Here is a 15,284-nt window from a genome sequence, read left to right on the forward strand (position 1 = left end):
GATGAATAGGTAAGGAGTGCTATACCAGGAGCACTTGGGTGGATCTGTTGGTTAACTGTACAACTCGATTTTGGCTCAAGTCATGATCCCAAGGTTCATTTGGTGGGACTGAACCCCTCATAGGGCTCTGTACTACTCTGTCTGCTTGGGAGTCTCTCTGTCCCTCTCTCTCTACCCCTCCCCTACTCATGTTCTTACTCTCTCATTCTCTTTCAAAATAAACATTTTAAGAAAAAAGAAGGGCTGTATCATTTTTAAATAAACAGATTACTTGTTTCACTTTAATTTCAGATATAGTGTTATCTGAAACTGTTACAGAAATATCCGACTGAATGGTGGGTAATAGATGTATTTCTAACACAGAAGCTTTAATGAAAGGGCTTTCTCTGCCTCAGTTTATATGATTTTATATTGTTTCATGTGCTGGATGATATTTTGGGTTTAAAACTAAGAACTTCCTAAATGGGGTGTTATTTTATCTAATAGAATTTATTTTTGTTGAGGAAGCTATCCATTGGTCAATTTAATAAAGGGTTAATCATTTTTTTAAATACAAGCTTTTTGAATTAGTAGTTCATTCTTCAAAGCTGCATTTAAAATAGCCCCAATAACCTAGATCCTATATTATTACATTTGTACCCTAGCATGAGGCTACTACATTAAAAAAATGATCAGAAGAAAGTGATCAATGATGTATAGGCCCAAAATGTTAATAGAAATAATACTATTAACTGGCATTTTGAAGTAACAATGGACTCTATGCTAAATACTTAGTATGCATATAATTAACATTAACATGCATTATTATTCACACTGGTGTTTGAGATAGGCGTGTTATTATTTACATTTTACAGAGAGTTTAAGAAATTTCACTGAACTCACATGGCTAGTAAACCACAGAGCTCTGATGTTAACCTGAGTATGAGTGGCTCTAGAGACAAAGCCCTTAATCAATAAGGAAATGAAAAATTCTACTTGGCATGCCTTATTTTACAATGTATAATGATATCCAGGGCCTTTGTCTCATCTTACCTGGGCATATGTTGAAAAATCGAATCTGTAGCCTTTCAGAATCAAATCCATTTCAGACAAACTAGGGGGAAAAAATGCCCCACCTCAAGATTCTCGTCTTACTAAAATGTAAGTTAAGCCCCTTTGAGCCCCTTGAGTTTTTCTGGAGCCTTCTCCCCTGGTACTTGCCATGTTTGTCCATGGCAATGTTTCCTGAAAGTGGAGAAGAAGTTCATGATTACAGACTTCAGGATCTTTATGTGCTACAAGTACACAATGCTTTGGCACCAAGTAATTAAGTGAATGTCATTCAACAACTAATTTATGGGGGAAAAGGATGATTTTTCCATATGACATGACTATATCTCAGTAGTGAATTAGAAACATGCAAATAAGAGATGAGGTAAAGAACCTAAATATAAATAAAATAAATTCAAGGAATTGGAGCATGGTGTCCTCTCTCAGTCTGGCTCTTTAGTGTCATTGTTTTGGTATTTTTGTGACTTCTCAGACTTGAATGTCTCCAGAGAGGAAAAGGTTGGAGCCACATTGAAATTTCATGCTGCCCTTGTTTTTTCAGATGACCCACTACATTCACTATCACCTGCGAAATTCTCACAGTTCAGAAGAGTTCTATTAAATTTTTAATATACTGTCTTTTTCGATGGCAGAGAGCCCCTTTTGCTGGATATCAGCCCTAGACACATGAATTATATATCTATAAATACACTCATAAAGCAAAAAAGCAGGGCAGCCTTCAGGGCTAAAATAGACCTTTTATATCCCTAGTGATCTCTCTAGTTTAAAGAAAAGCACAACCCTGTCAAAAACAGGTATATATTCCTGATTTAAAATGCTAAGGTTAAGGAATAAAGATAGTTCTTATTCCAAGCCAAAGACAAATTCTGGGGAGGGAACAGGAAATCAGGGTGTTGATGGCCTACAGGGTGTCTGTCCCTCTGCCTGTAACCCCTTATGATTTTAGGCTTGCTGCTTCTATGAATATGAATCTTTATAAGCATAGACATCTGGTAGATCACTGACTCCATAGTCTTTGGACATTGGGGAAAAAAAACATAGCTGCTCCAACATTTCTGAGGACAATCACTTTGGAGTAAAACAAACATAACATCTTAAATAGCTTCCTACAGTCTAAGTTATTTCTGTTAAGGATCTAATCATGGAAAAATACATCCCTCATCTCATCTCAAAGGATGTGTGCCCTCATATTCCCTAGGACACTATATAATCATCCTAAATCTTAAAGATGGAATTTGATATTAAAGTAGATTATACACCCTCACACACCTGTCCCAGGCACCTTGCACTATTCTCTGAAATTTTCCACCTATTTTTACTCCAGTTTCCATTTGTAACAACAATTCCTGCATCCCAGTTGACTTTCTTTTAAGCTGAAGACACTCTTCCAATTTTCTTGAGAGGGCAGGAAAGGGGGTGGATTATGAAAGCTTCTACTATTCTCCCACTGGAATTGGGGCTCACATTTCCCTGACAGGGGGCATCATTTATCATTTTCTACCACTGCTGCCGGGATTAATAACAAAATGGCAAAGAAAACTGAAGATTAGTAATTTGGACACATTCTTTTGTTTAAACTCTAAAATAGCATACCTAACATTTTTGGCTTGGAAATAAGCTCTTATCATTTTCACTTAGGGGCTCATCAACCTTTTAGAAGCTCTTTATAAATCAGCAAGCTTTAGGACTCTCCTTCCACTTCATTATGAAAGTGATGGTTTTCAGTTATTTTTTTTAACACGAGAAAGATTAAAAGGTGTTGCATTGAGAAGTGAATAGCAAAAGTGGGGGCGATTCAACTGCAGAGTGAGCAATTTGTAGATTTTGTAGATTTTTTACAACAAAGATACTGCAGAAGCTTTAGATTGAAAAAAAGGGGTGGGGGGGGGAAGGAGGCAAATTTAAGACTGCAGTTGGGTGTCACAGATGGTACACTAAAATTGCAAATGAATGCCACTCTGTAATCATGAAGACAGTAATCTTAATCTCACTTAAAGGGACACCAGCACACTACTTAACAATTTGCCTTTATATTTAAGTTATCCATACCAGGCTTTTGCCTTTCAACACATCGGCTATTCCTGATCCTTTATCCCAGTTTCCTCTCTGCTTAATATATGTGGAGTGGATTTTTTATCACTTCCCTAAGGAACAAATACTGTCAGTATTTGTGCCAGGAAAGAGCACATGTGCTAAACCTTTGTTCTAGGTGGGATGGGTAAAAAATCCTGTCTTGTTCTCTGAAGGAAAGTAAAATCATCCCTGAGTAATCTCTAGGGAACCTTCAAACAGATTGCATGGGCCATCTCATCTCTCTTCTCATTGCCTTCTCTTTTCTACTTACACACTGCCTTCTTCCATGGGTCACCTTAAATATAACACTTGCCACCCCCACCCTACTAGAAGAATAAGGAGAGAAACTCAGGGTTAGTTTTAGTACTGGCTTACCTTTAGGGAACTGTGCTCCAAATCCCATTTATAAAACCTAGAAAAAGTTGTAAATTATGCATTAAATCAGTTGCAAGATATATGAATTATATATATTTACAATGTAAAAAAAAAAAAAAAAGGCATGCTGGTCCAGTAAAGCAAGTCTGATGACGAATCTGCAAAGATCATTTTACTCAATAGTTTGAAACACCAAGCACTGGAAGAGAAGTTTGGGGTTAGAGCATAACCCAAAACATCATCCTGACATTCTCAAAAAGGTTGTTTTATTTTGCTACGTATGGTAACATCATCAGGACAGAGATGATTATCCCTTCCAAATAATACACATCATGTACATTATTGCCACCCTCCCCCACCTCAGTTTCTCTCTGTATAACACAATGTTATTGGCTAAATATGGAGGAAGTAAAGCTTCTGAAATGGGTACAAATGGTTCTTCTCGGGTGCTTTGAAGGCATGCAATAGCTTTCCTCTCAGAAGGCCCTTCTCTTTAGCCACCTGAAATCTGGACAGTTTACATGCAGCAGTTCTAACTGAGGCACAGGGAAATGTTTAAAGACACATGGATGGAAAGCTAAGCAGGAGAGTTCTTATTTGTGAGTCCATCTTTATAGGAAGAACCTGGGAAGACCATGTAAACTAAAGACTTGTGCACTTAGAACTTGTGATATTATCACATGTCTGGCTTTGTCACCAATAAGGGGTACCTCAGCAAAAGTCACATCTGATAACAGGCGTTCACACCAACCATCCCATCAGGGCAGTTGCTATGGAGGGCAGAACAGACAAGAACATTGTACCTGGTTGAGAGCTTAATGACCCAGCTCAGAAGCCGTCAACAATAATATCATATTAGCAACTCAACTGTCTAACTGAAACAGGGAGACATCATGCCCTCCCGGGTAGTGTTTTTTTTTTAAAACAACAATACATTTTGGAAATAAATTCAATGAGGAGACATGAACTGTAACTTCTGGAGATTCTTTCTCTGTTTGAAAAATAACATTGTAAAGAGACACAGAAGACCTTGATTATCTTGCTTACATACATGAGTAATAAACTTGGCCCTACAATTAAGTAAGCACCACAGAATATTTGTGGTCCCCATGATTTGAAGGCACTCTGATTTAGTGAACTATTCTGCACTGTCTTTCCTGACCTAGTCCACATGTTTAAAATGCAATAACTAGGGTCTGTGGGTAAACCAATTTATTTTTCCCATTTTGGATAAGAATCACTGATTTTAAAAACTCACTTTGCTATCTCTACATCTCTGAATCTAAATTTCCAGTAAATCATGGGTATCTAGTCGGGGTATTTAAAAAATCTAGTGTTGAGCTCAGCATATATTGCATATAGCATAAAAGCAATGCATAAACATAATGTGAGACCAAGGCAAGGTGAGTTGTCATTTAATAGGGCAATTTCTGGAAAAGATAGAATGAGTTTGTTAGATGAACATTTTAACCTCTTATGAGTTCCCTTTACTTAGCATATAGTAAATGTACACTGAATTTGATAAATGTTAAATAAAAGGTAGTAGCTTAAAATACTAAAGACAAGGTCTTTTACATTCCTTGATCTTGATCTCTGGGACCTGGAGAATATGTCATACTCATCCTCATGGGAGCAAATACATAGAAACCCAAAAAGAGAACAAAGAAATGCTAGGGTCCATAAATTAGTCACATGCATGTGCATGTACGCACGTATACACACACACACACACACACACACACACACACACACACACAGTTTTGCTAGCCTGTCAGTTTTTGCAATAGAATGATTGAATGCCATTATCCTGTAAGCAGATCCTGGAATCAGCGTATTTGAATTCTATCTAAATAATTACTTGAGAGTATCTTAAAAACCTAAGATTTCAGACTTCGGTGGCAAGAGGCATATAATGGGCTCTAAATCAGCTAGAATGGTTACCCTACAATAAGAAAGGATCCATGTGTGGACATAGGTCATTCTGTGATAATCTGTGATACCTAATCAATCAAAAACAGTCGCTGAGAATGACTATGGATCGTATCTACAAATATACTAATTCTGTTTTTCTTTTTCTTTTCAATCCCAGGAGGTGAATTAGTTATCCCTCTTCTTGTAGAAGACCCTTTAGCTACCCCTCCTATTGCTACTCGTGCACCTTCCATTACACTCCCCCCTACCTTTCGCCCCCTCCTCACCATTATTGAGACCACCAAAGATTCCCTGTCCATGACCTCTGAGGCGGGGTTACCTTGCTTGTCGGACCAAGGCAGCGATGGTTGTGATGATGATGGCTTGGTGATATCTGGGTATGGCTCAGGGGAAACCTTTGACTCTAACCTGCCCCCTACTGATGATGAAGATTTTTACACCACCTTCTCCTTGGTAACAGATAAGAGTCTTTCCACTTCAATCTTCGAAGGTGGCTACAAAGCACATGCGCCCAAGTGGGAATCCAAGGACTTTAGACCTAACAAAGTCTCCGAAACTAGTAGGACTACTACCACATCTTTGTCCCCTGAGCTGATCCGCTTCACAGCTTCCTCCTCGTCTGGGATGGTGCCCAAATTGCCAGCTGGCAAAATGAATAACCGTGATCTCAAACCCCAGCCTGATATAGTCTTGCTTCCGTTGCCCACTGCCTATGAGCTAGACAGCACCAAACTGAAGAGCCCACTAATTACTTCCCCCATGTTCCGTAATGTGCCCACAGCAAACCCCACGGAGCCGGGAGTCAGACGGGTTCCGGGGGCCTCAGAGGTGATCCGGGAGTCGAGCAGTACAACAGGGATGGTCGTCGGCATTGTGGCTGCTGCCGCCCTCTGCATCTTGATCCTCCTGTACGCCATGTACAAGTACAGGAACAGGGACGAGGGGTCCTATCAAGTGGACGAGACGCGGAACTACATCAGCAACTCGGCCCAGAGCAACGGCACGCTCATCAAGGAGAAGCAGCAGAGCTCGAAGAGCGGCCACAAGAAACAGAAAAACAAGGACAAGGAGTATTATGTGTAAAAACGACACCGCCAATCATTACGTGAATTTATGACACAATTATTTCTATAGAAATCTATAAATACTTGGAAAACGAGGTTTCACAGATGTCAGAACTGTTACAACTATGAGATGGGGTGTACCATGACCATGGTGGGGAAAACCATTTTTAAAAGGACACACACAAAGATGTACCTAAAACGTTCCGCCATGGCTGCTTTGATTCAGTCATCGCTCGGAGACAGAACATTCTTTCTGCCCTGCTGTATCATAAAGCACACACTTTGCGCTCTGGAGCAACCAGATGGCTCCCCCACTTTCGCGGACTTGGAAGCTTCCTTCTCTTGAGGACTTTTCACCCAAGGTAGAAGACTTCATGGCTTACTTGTTCCATAACTCCAAGTGAGTCTGTAATGATGTTTGTGAAGCTTGACTGTAACAATCTGTAACAATGTTTTCTTTTTTCTTTTTTTGGTTTAATTATGTAAAAAACAAAAACAAAAAAAATGAAAAAAAATGAAAAACAAAAGCAAACAAACAAAAAAACCCACCCTTATCTGGTTTTGGCCAGTGTCTGTGTAACTTTTCAAGATCTGAGGGGAAAAAATGGCTTTTGGGTTTTTGTTTATTTTTTGAGAATGACTGGACATAAGAAGAAAAAACAAACAAAAAACTCAGAAAACAAAAATAAGAGAGACTATTGCCATATGAACTCAAAAGCTACCATGGTGTTCACTCTACATATCAGGTTGTGGTATTTCTAGAATCTGTTGTTTGTTTCCTATACGATGCTTTGCTGAAACACATAGCAAAATCACATGATGGATGATAGTATTGGTTTGAAAAGCTGGTCCCTCAGGATCTAATTGCAGAATTTGCCACCCAAACCCTGAATAGGTGGGGTTAGGGCTGGTTTTATTAGAGCTATTGGCTTTACTTAACAATATTGTTCCTGTTCATTAGCCCAGCCAAATTGTGGTAAAGGAGAAAGCCCCACAAACTAACACAGAGCCTTTCCTAGGGAAGGTGAAGAGGGGGTGGGCTGGATCTGCGACTGATTGAAATGCATGCAAATATAAAAAGATGAGACAATACTAATCGTCTGTTAAAGAATCAAAACAGACAATAGGGGAGTTCAATGTGTGATGGAACAACAAAAGGTCACACAAGCCAAACATGGCATGACAGAGTGCAAAATACATAGTTCTTCCCCCACCCCCAACATGATGTTTTTCATAGTGGTTTAATTTTGTAGCCTGACACTTACAGATAACTCTGTCCTTCCATTTGCTCACATCTCCCTTCACCCATCTTTTCTAAAAACAAATAAATAAATAATAAATGAATAAAGCTGCTGTGACACACAAAAAAAGGAATTTAATAGTATAATATATATATAAATAAATATATATACAGATATATTTATCATGGTATGTTTGATGGGATGACTGAAACAGGAAAACTGTTAAAGTCTTGAAGTGGAATGAGAATGTTGTTTTAAAAGAAAATAACAAAACAACAAAAAGTAAACCTTAAAATGTGAAGAAAGTGTGAGTTTTAGTTTTGTCACAGTTAACTGTGTCAAAGAGAATAAACAATCTTCTCAGATTTTGTTTACATATTTTACTACATTTTTGCTGGTATAATTCCTTAGCCACCTATGTACATACTGCTTTAAGAACTGTTCTTTCCTTTCTATTTGTTTATTTCGTTTGGTTTATATTCCAGTTGTATGTCTTTCTTTTTGAAAAGAGGAAACAATGTACAGAAAAACAATAAACTGGTTGTGTGGCCATAGCTATCCAAAAAGCAAGAGACAAAGCAAGAAAAATATTCACACAAAAATGAAGTATGTCTTCTGGAGGGTAGGATATATACAATTTCTTTTGTACAGATGAAAATCAATCAGCTGTTTAGATTTAGAAATCTACTCTTGCTGGTCTTTGTAAGTTGCATGAATATTTGACTTTGAAAAATACCTTAAAGACACGGGGCAAAAAGCGCAATCTAAACAATGGTAGCCTTTACTAATGTGTACGGAAAGAGGTGTTCCTCATTATCTGATATTTCAATGTGTTAAGAGTTTTGGATTTTTTTGTTGTCATTAAAAATGACAGGATTATAAAGAGATATCAAAGCACGATTTTAGATAACTTAAATGGCCCAACCTATATGAAGTTGATTATATCTCGATGTCTGTAAAAGATTGCTGTTTTTGGAGTCTTGAGGTCTTGTGAACTGATTTCCTGCTTTCTTTCTTTACATTTTTTTTATTTGAGTAAAAATACATTTGTTATATTCCTTTTAGTGTAAGTTTCTATTTGGACAATTTTATGGGAACATGTGCATTCTGTATGTGAGCTTCTATCATATTCCTGTTGTTTTATGAGCAGACTCTTAAGGAATTTATTTTATGATGTTGTGAAGTTACTGCTTTTTCTTTTTCCTTTCTCTTTTAGTTCATATTTGCATTTTCGTTCAAGGATATGCTTAGCAATAAAATGTTCTTCCCAAAACCTTGTATGATGATGGCATTTTTATTTTCTAAACATTTTGTAAAAGATCTTGCACTGGGGCTAAATGTGTCATATCTTATAAAAGCCGGGTAAGCTAGGACCATGTGAAATAAAATATTCTAACTAGTTACTAATTACTTATATAAATTTATCAAAACTGGCATATTTATGGGCTAAACAACTATGTCTGTCAACTGAGACATTATTATTTAGATTGCTATGATAGGGTAAGCAGGAGGGAAAACCCTTCTGAACAGGTAAGAAGATAGATAGAAGCATTGTATTCTGGGAAAGATGATTAGATACTATATATATATTTTAAAATGTTTGGTAGCTTTAAAGTATTTTCTGCAAATCAACAAACTGAATAGTTTTCCAGAACCTTGTTTATATAATGCCTTAAGCCCTGGAAAGCTTTAGATGCCTTCTCTCCAAGTCTCCTGGCATATTGAAATGTTTTTTACAAAAACTAAATCCAAAAGCAAAATATAAATGAGTGCTTAAATTTTAACAGCTTCGTTTTAGATTTTCAGATTATAAAATTCTGCAAACATTCATCATAGCTGGAACTTTTCTCATATCTCAGGTGTCCTTGATTTGCTGGTTCCCTAAGCACACGCTTACTTTGCCAATTGGACAATCCATCATGATACTTCACATATTTCACCAGGATCCTGAAATGTGGGTTAACTCAACTGGTATGCTCTATCCATATATCGGTTACCATTTTTTAAAGAGAAAAGTAAATTTAGTTAACCTTGTTCCTTCACATTACATTGAATGGTTATGCTATTGATCTCAACAGGAATGGGAAAAAATGAGCTCAATGATGTCAAACTATGGAAAGTTCCTTTCTTCCTTTCTCTTTCAGATAATTTATGTAAGTTAAATCAATCATTTATTTCCATAGTTTCCATAGTGTTCCAGGTACTGTGTCAAATGTTTCAGATCTGTGTAATGTGTTTAATCCCCAAGTGGTAGACAGTATTTTCCTCATTTTAAGATGAAAAGAACAAGACACAAAGAACTTAATGACAACTTGGCAAATACACTTCTAGTCATGTTAAAAGTTAGGCCTTGTTGACATGGAGGTTAGGGGGAATGCCATGGAACAGGTACAGGCATTGAGACCAGAGAGGGTTGAGTTGGAACCCCAGCTAGACTACTCACTATATATGGGAAAATTTCACAGTCTCTCTGTGACTGTGAGGCTTCTTCACCTGAAAAATGTGACATCTCAATGACCTTGCCTTGCAATATACTTTGCGGAAAAATGAAATAATAAGGTGTTTTAATTGTGACTGATACAGAGTAGGGGCTCAACAAAGTTACACTCCTTTACTTCGAGTCCTGTGCTCTTCTGATAATGGTAGCTGTCTTTCAGAATTAGAAATCCTGCCCTAAATTCTACACTAATAACAAGATTTATTTAGTTGTCGTCAATGTTGCCACATCATGAGTAGGGTTTGCTACTTACAATACACAAACCTAGTCTTTTTCTAGTCATATGCTTTTATTGCAAGCATGACTGCAATGAGTAAATATGTGACGTTGAAATATGGTAGCATTCATTTTTTCTGACAGCACATTTTAAGCAAGTGGTCAGAAGTTGGGTTGTGTATGTAAAGGGAGTCTAGATTTGAGAAAATTTGCCAGAGAAATTTCAAAATAATGGTTAATATGATATATTTATCAAGATCTAAGTGACATTGGTTAAAATTCACCGACAGAAGTACTTTTTCACTGTCTCCATGAGAAAGTGTTGAGATTAACACCATCTCTTTTAAATGTGCTTAACTTTGGCAGTAGGCTTTGGAATCAGAAAAGCTTAGTTCAGATCTTGGCTCTGAATCTTGGGTCTGCCCTTCACTAGCTGTGAAACTTTGAGTAAGGTGTGCAGTGACTCTAGCTTCATCTGTGAAATTGGAATGATACTGTCCTCCTCTTAGTGCTGTTCTATACTTAAATGAGCTGATGTGAATGTAAGTGCCTGGTTATAAGCACAGTGCCAGGCCCATAGCCCTCAAACAATGATGGCTAATATTGCTGTTTTAATTATCTGGTATTATCCTAGGAAAAAATAAGGCAAAATTCCTTCTAAAAGTTTAGAAAGGATACATATTAGAGAGCCTCAGAGCAATCATACTCTTTCACTTAAAATCATAGTTGTTTTCATTCCCCTATAACTGAAATCACATTGATTCTTTGAGCTCTTCTTGAGTATTCCAACAGAAATGTTCATACCCCTACAAAACCCATTACTTCAGCTCCTTCCAGATAGGGAGCATAAGAAAGATTCAAATGGTAACCTGTTCTGTACCTCAAAGGACAGTCTTCTATCCCTCCCAAATACAGAGTTGTCATTGCCTTAGACACCCTTTCAAAACTCTATATTGGCTTTCCCACCATAAACTTTCTAAATATCACTATTTAATATATAATGCAAGAAGTGCTCTAAGCATTTATTCTTTTGATAATTGAACCAACACTTAACACTTCTGTGCCACCCAACCTACTATTGGCTGTTGCTACTTGTTTCAATGAAGACAGATAATGGATACAAGGCTTTCTGTATGGTGTAGACCCAGATAGGCCAAAGTTCTCTTTACTCTATTCAAGTTGAAGTTTGATCTTTCTTCAAAATATCCAAGCCCTGTACTTGTCTCAGTTCAGTTAACATCTTGATGATTCAGTTTGAAATCAGTTTGGTTATTAATGTATTTATTGGACATTGACTAAATGATGACTCTAAGTTGAGAGCTTAGGGAGTTTACAACATACTAAAGGAACACAAATAATGATACCACAGTGAATACAAATTGGCTGTCAAAAAGTACAGAATACATTCTTTGGAGGTTCAGAAGAAATTACTTAAGGGAGTGTTTCACAGAGGAGGTGACATGTTAGGTAAAACTTGAAAAATTGATAAGCAGAGATCAGGGCTGCATGTCGTTCCAAGCAAAGCATTAAAATGGAAGCACGCAGGATCAAAGCCATAATTTGGATGGATCACAGACTATGTATTAAGTGCATTATGGATGGTGTGGCTCAGAAGGTTTTTGGAATTTTGTCAGTGCAAGGAAAGAATGGGAGAGTGTCTTGAGAAGTGCTCAAGGTCAAGGGCTACTTTGTTGTTGAGTGCAGAAGACACAAACATGTTTGAAGAGAAAGGTAATAACTGATAACATTCTCAGAGAATGTAAAGGATGATTGGAGAGATCAAGTTTCCATATAGAGATGTTACTCTGAACAAAGCAAAGGAAGATCATTCTTCTGATGTAACAACAAAGGAGAGAGTGGGATTAAAAAAAAAAACAACAAAAAACAGCTGATAATATTGTAGTGGAGGTGACAGAAGTTGAGACAGCTATAGTGAGAGTGCCTCAATGTTCAAGATAAGGGCAAAGTCACATAACTAACAGTGAGACTATGAGCACATGGCTGAAGTTTGTTGATAACCCTATTAGGAAGACAGCTAATAAAAGTATCAGTAAGAGGTCAATTGTCATTATCTGGCATTAAAACTAATACTTTATATTTTTGCTACATTTTTTTAAAATTTCTTCACTTGAAATCTGATCTGTGGTTCTAAATTTAGAGTTCTTTCAATCATATAATGCTTTCTCTAGAGAAGCAAACCACTTTATCCTTTTTTTTTTTCCAGAAGCATTTGGAGTGGAAATTCAGGAAGAGGATGATAGGATGCTGCTTGTAGCCTACTCAGGCTGCCACAACAAAATACTATAAGCTTACGCAACAGAAATTTATCTCTCACAGTTCTGGAGGCTGAGAGTCCCAGATCAAGATCTGGTAGGGTTTGTTTTTTTATGAGGGTTTTTTTTTCTTGCCTTGTATAGAGCAGCCTTCTACCTCTGTCCTTTTGTCTATGCATGTTCTAAGAGGTGGTGAGTGTGAAAGAGAGATCTTCCTCTTTTTATAAGACACAGTTCAATTGGTCAGGGTCCTACCCTTATGACCTCTTTTAACTTTACTTTCTAAAGATACTTTCTCCAAATACAGTCACATGGTGGATAGAGCTTGAACATATGAATTTGGGGTAGGGAGAAGACACATTTGGTCCATCGCAGATGTATATGGTATTGGGAATTGATAAGGTGAAAACTTCAAGAGCTCAAAGAAATAAAGGAATTCAGAATCAATTCTAGCCTTGTTGAAGTGGCTGCATGGGGGAGGTAAAACTGCATATAAATCTGTGAGAGAATAAACCACAGAGCAGGATAGAATCATAGGAATAGGTGCCAGGATTTGGAAGCAATGTTAGGGTTATATGAGAGAGAGACCATAGGAGACAGGAATAGCTAAAGGGAACCCAGGGTTAGATTTGGAGGTATATTAAGTGAATAGTGTGAGCTTCAGGAGGCTGTGAACTTTTACGGTAGTTAGGTACATGAGTTCTGGAGTCAGAATGCCATAGCTTGTATTCTAGTGCTATAACTTGAGATAAATTACTTGGTCCATCTAAGACTCAGCTTTCATTCCTAGAGAAGGAAATTTTATTGTCCACCTTGTTGCAGTCTGGAATTCTCTCTTGTCCAGCAAGAGAGCAGGTGCAGAATTGGATATGAGAATGCTAATGCCTGGGAGGAGACAAGAGTGCCAAACAGGGGTTTTGTTCCCATTATTTATTGAGCTCACAAGATATTATCCACGTGGTGAATGTGAGGAAAACAGTATCTTACGCACGTGAACATGGAGAAAACAATCAGATAGTAATCATTAACTTGTATGTGTAGGAAGCAAAGGGTCTGGGAGGCAAGTGGAGTTTGTGATCAAAGTGCAATAGTATATTGGCATCAGATGGTAAGTAATTTCCTGCAGGTGATAAAACAAGTTACTCGTGATACCAATACAATATCTCACTAGCTAACCTCAGGCACTTTTGCCCCATGGTGGCGGCTTTCCGCCCTAAGCTTTTTTTCTAACTCATTTATGTAAGTAGAACCTATTCCCCCACAGCCTAACTTGTAGGTATGTCAGGAAATATTGAAGAAAATAATTTATTTAAAATGCTTAGCTTGTCCCTGGCACATAATAAACCTTACTAAATGTTGGTCATTATTAAAATGTGGCCTTGTTATTTGACTCAGGCAGGATCAAAATTAGCTACTACTCACATGGCTATCCAGCACCAAAAAGGGCATAAAAATATAGAAATTAAGCTATCACCCAGAGTATTTCCCTAAGTTTTTCATTTTCCAAGAAAATAGAAAATTCATTTGCCTACTCATTGGCAGTTTTCCCTTCACTGCATGACAGTCCTCTGTTTCCAGGCTCCAGCTTGGATCATGCCCATACCTGCTCACATCTAAGATTTCCACTCCTCCCTCCATTTCCAGCTCTCAGCTTTCCTTCAGCAGCTAGTCAATCAGACAATGAGAAGCCAAGAGGCCTTCAGTAAATCTTGTACCCCATTATTGATATGCATTATTTTTTTAATTTGGCTTTTTATTATAAACATTTTAAAGATTCTCAAAAGTACAGAGAATAGTATAACAACCCCCACAGCTCTCATCTGACTTTAAGCAGTATTAATACTTTGCTTGTCTTGTTTTATCTATGCCCATCTTCCCATGAAAGAATATCTTTTAATACCACACAGTGTTAAAAACAAAGAAAAAAGAACACTGAAAGAGTAGTTACTATTGGGTCCCTTGACCTGAGTCTTTTTCTTAATCAATGTGTTTCAGAGTAACTCTACCTAGCATTCTTTCTGACAATTAATGGCATAATTCCAGTTCTTTATTCAATGACAACATAAAAGAGCAGATTAACTGCTAAGCACACTCTTCGTTGTTTAATGAGATTGCCTGAAAACCAAAAGGATTTTTCAGCTTGTACATTATTTCAATTCAACTGTGCTCAATTACTTTTTGAAATGAATAAAAGTGTCTATAGATTATATACAGCTGCTCTATATTTTGTAAAACATGACATCTTGCAATAGAATCTATACTCTCCTTCAAGGGAGTGGGTGAGGGAGAATACTACTATTGGCATCTGTGGAAGCCAAGAAATATTCACTTTTACCTCTAGAAATGTGATCGCAAATCTACTAGCATATTTCCCTGGGGCTGTATTCATGTATTTGCAATAAGTATAACTACACTGAATTTGCATGAGTCTACATAGAAGAGAGAGCTCATTAAGCACATTTCAAAGTTATGATTCTATTACCACTCCATTGTCTATTGATAATGGTGATTTTCTCTTCTTTGCCCTCACTCACCTGCAATTTTTGACCTACAAATTTAATAA

The 15,284-nt window shown here is 37.3% G+C and overlaps 1 protein-coding gene across 12 annotated transcripts in view; it reads left to right on the forward strand.

Moving 5' to 3' along the window:
* Positions 1 to 9,008, forward strand: part of NRXN3 (neurexin 3) — a 1,671,444-nt gene extending 1,662,436 nt beyond the window's left edge. For 6 of the 12 annotated variants that reach the window (XM_045060712.1, XM_045060711.1, XM_019833409.3 and 3 more), the window contains one exon: positions 6,212 to 9,008. In XM_045060712.1, the coding sequence (XP_044916647.1) occupies positions 6,212 to 6,513 (302 nt within the window). In that variant the 3' untranslated portion in view covers positions 6,514 to 9,008. Of the gene's footprint in view, positions 1 to 5,587 lie in introns of all 12 variants that reach the window. The other 6 variants (XM_045060707.1, XM_045060708.1, XM_045060709.1 and 3 more) reach the window with 1 other exon arrangement.
* Positions 9,009 to 15,284: the final 6,276 nt, after the last annotated feature.

This window comes from Felis catus, chromosome B3 (genome assembly GCF_018350175.1).
Source record: "Felis catus isolate Fca126 chromosome B3, F.catus_Fca126_mat1.0, whole genome shotgun sequence".
Classification (NCBI taxonomy): Eukaryota; Metazoa; Chordata; class Mammalia; order Carnivora; family Felidae; genus Felis; species Felis catus.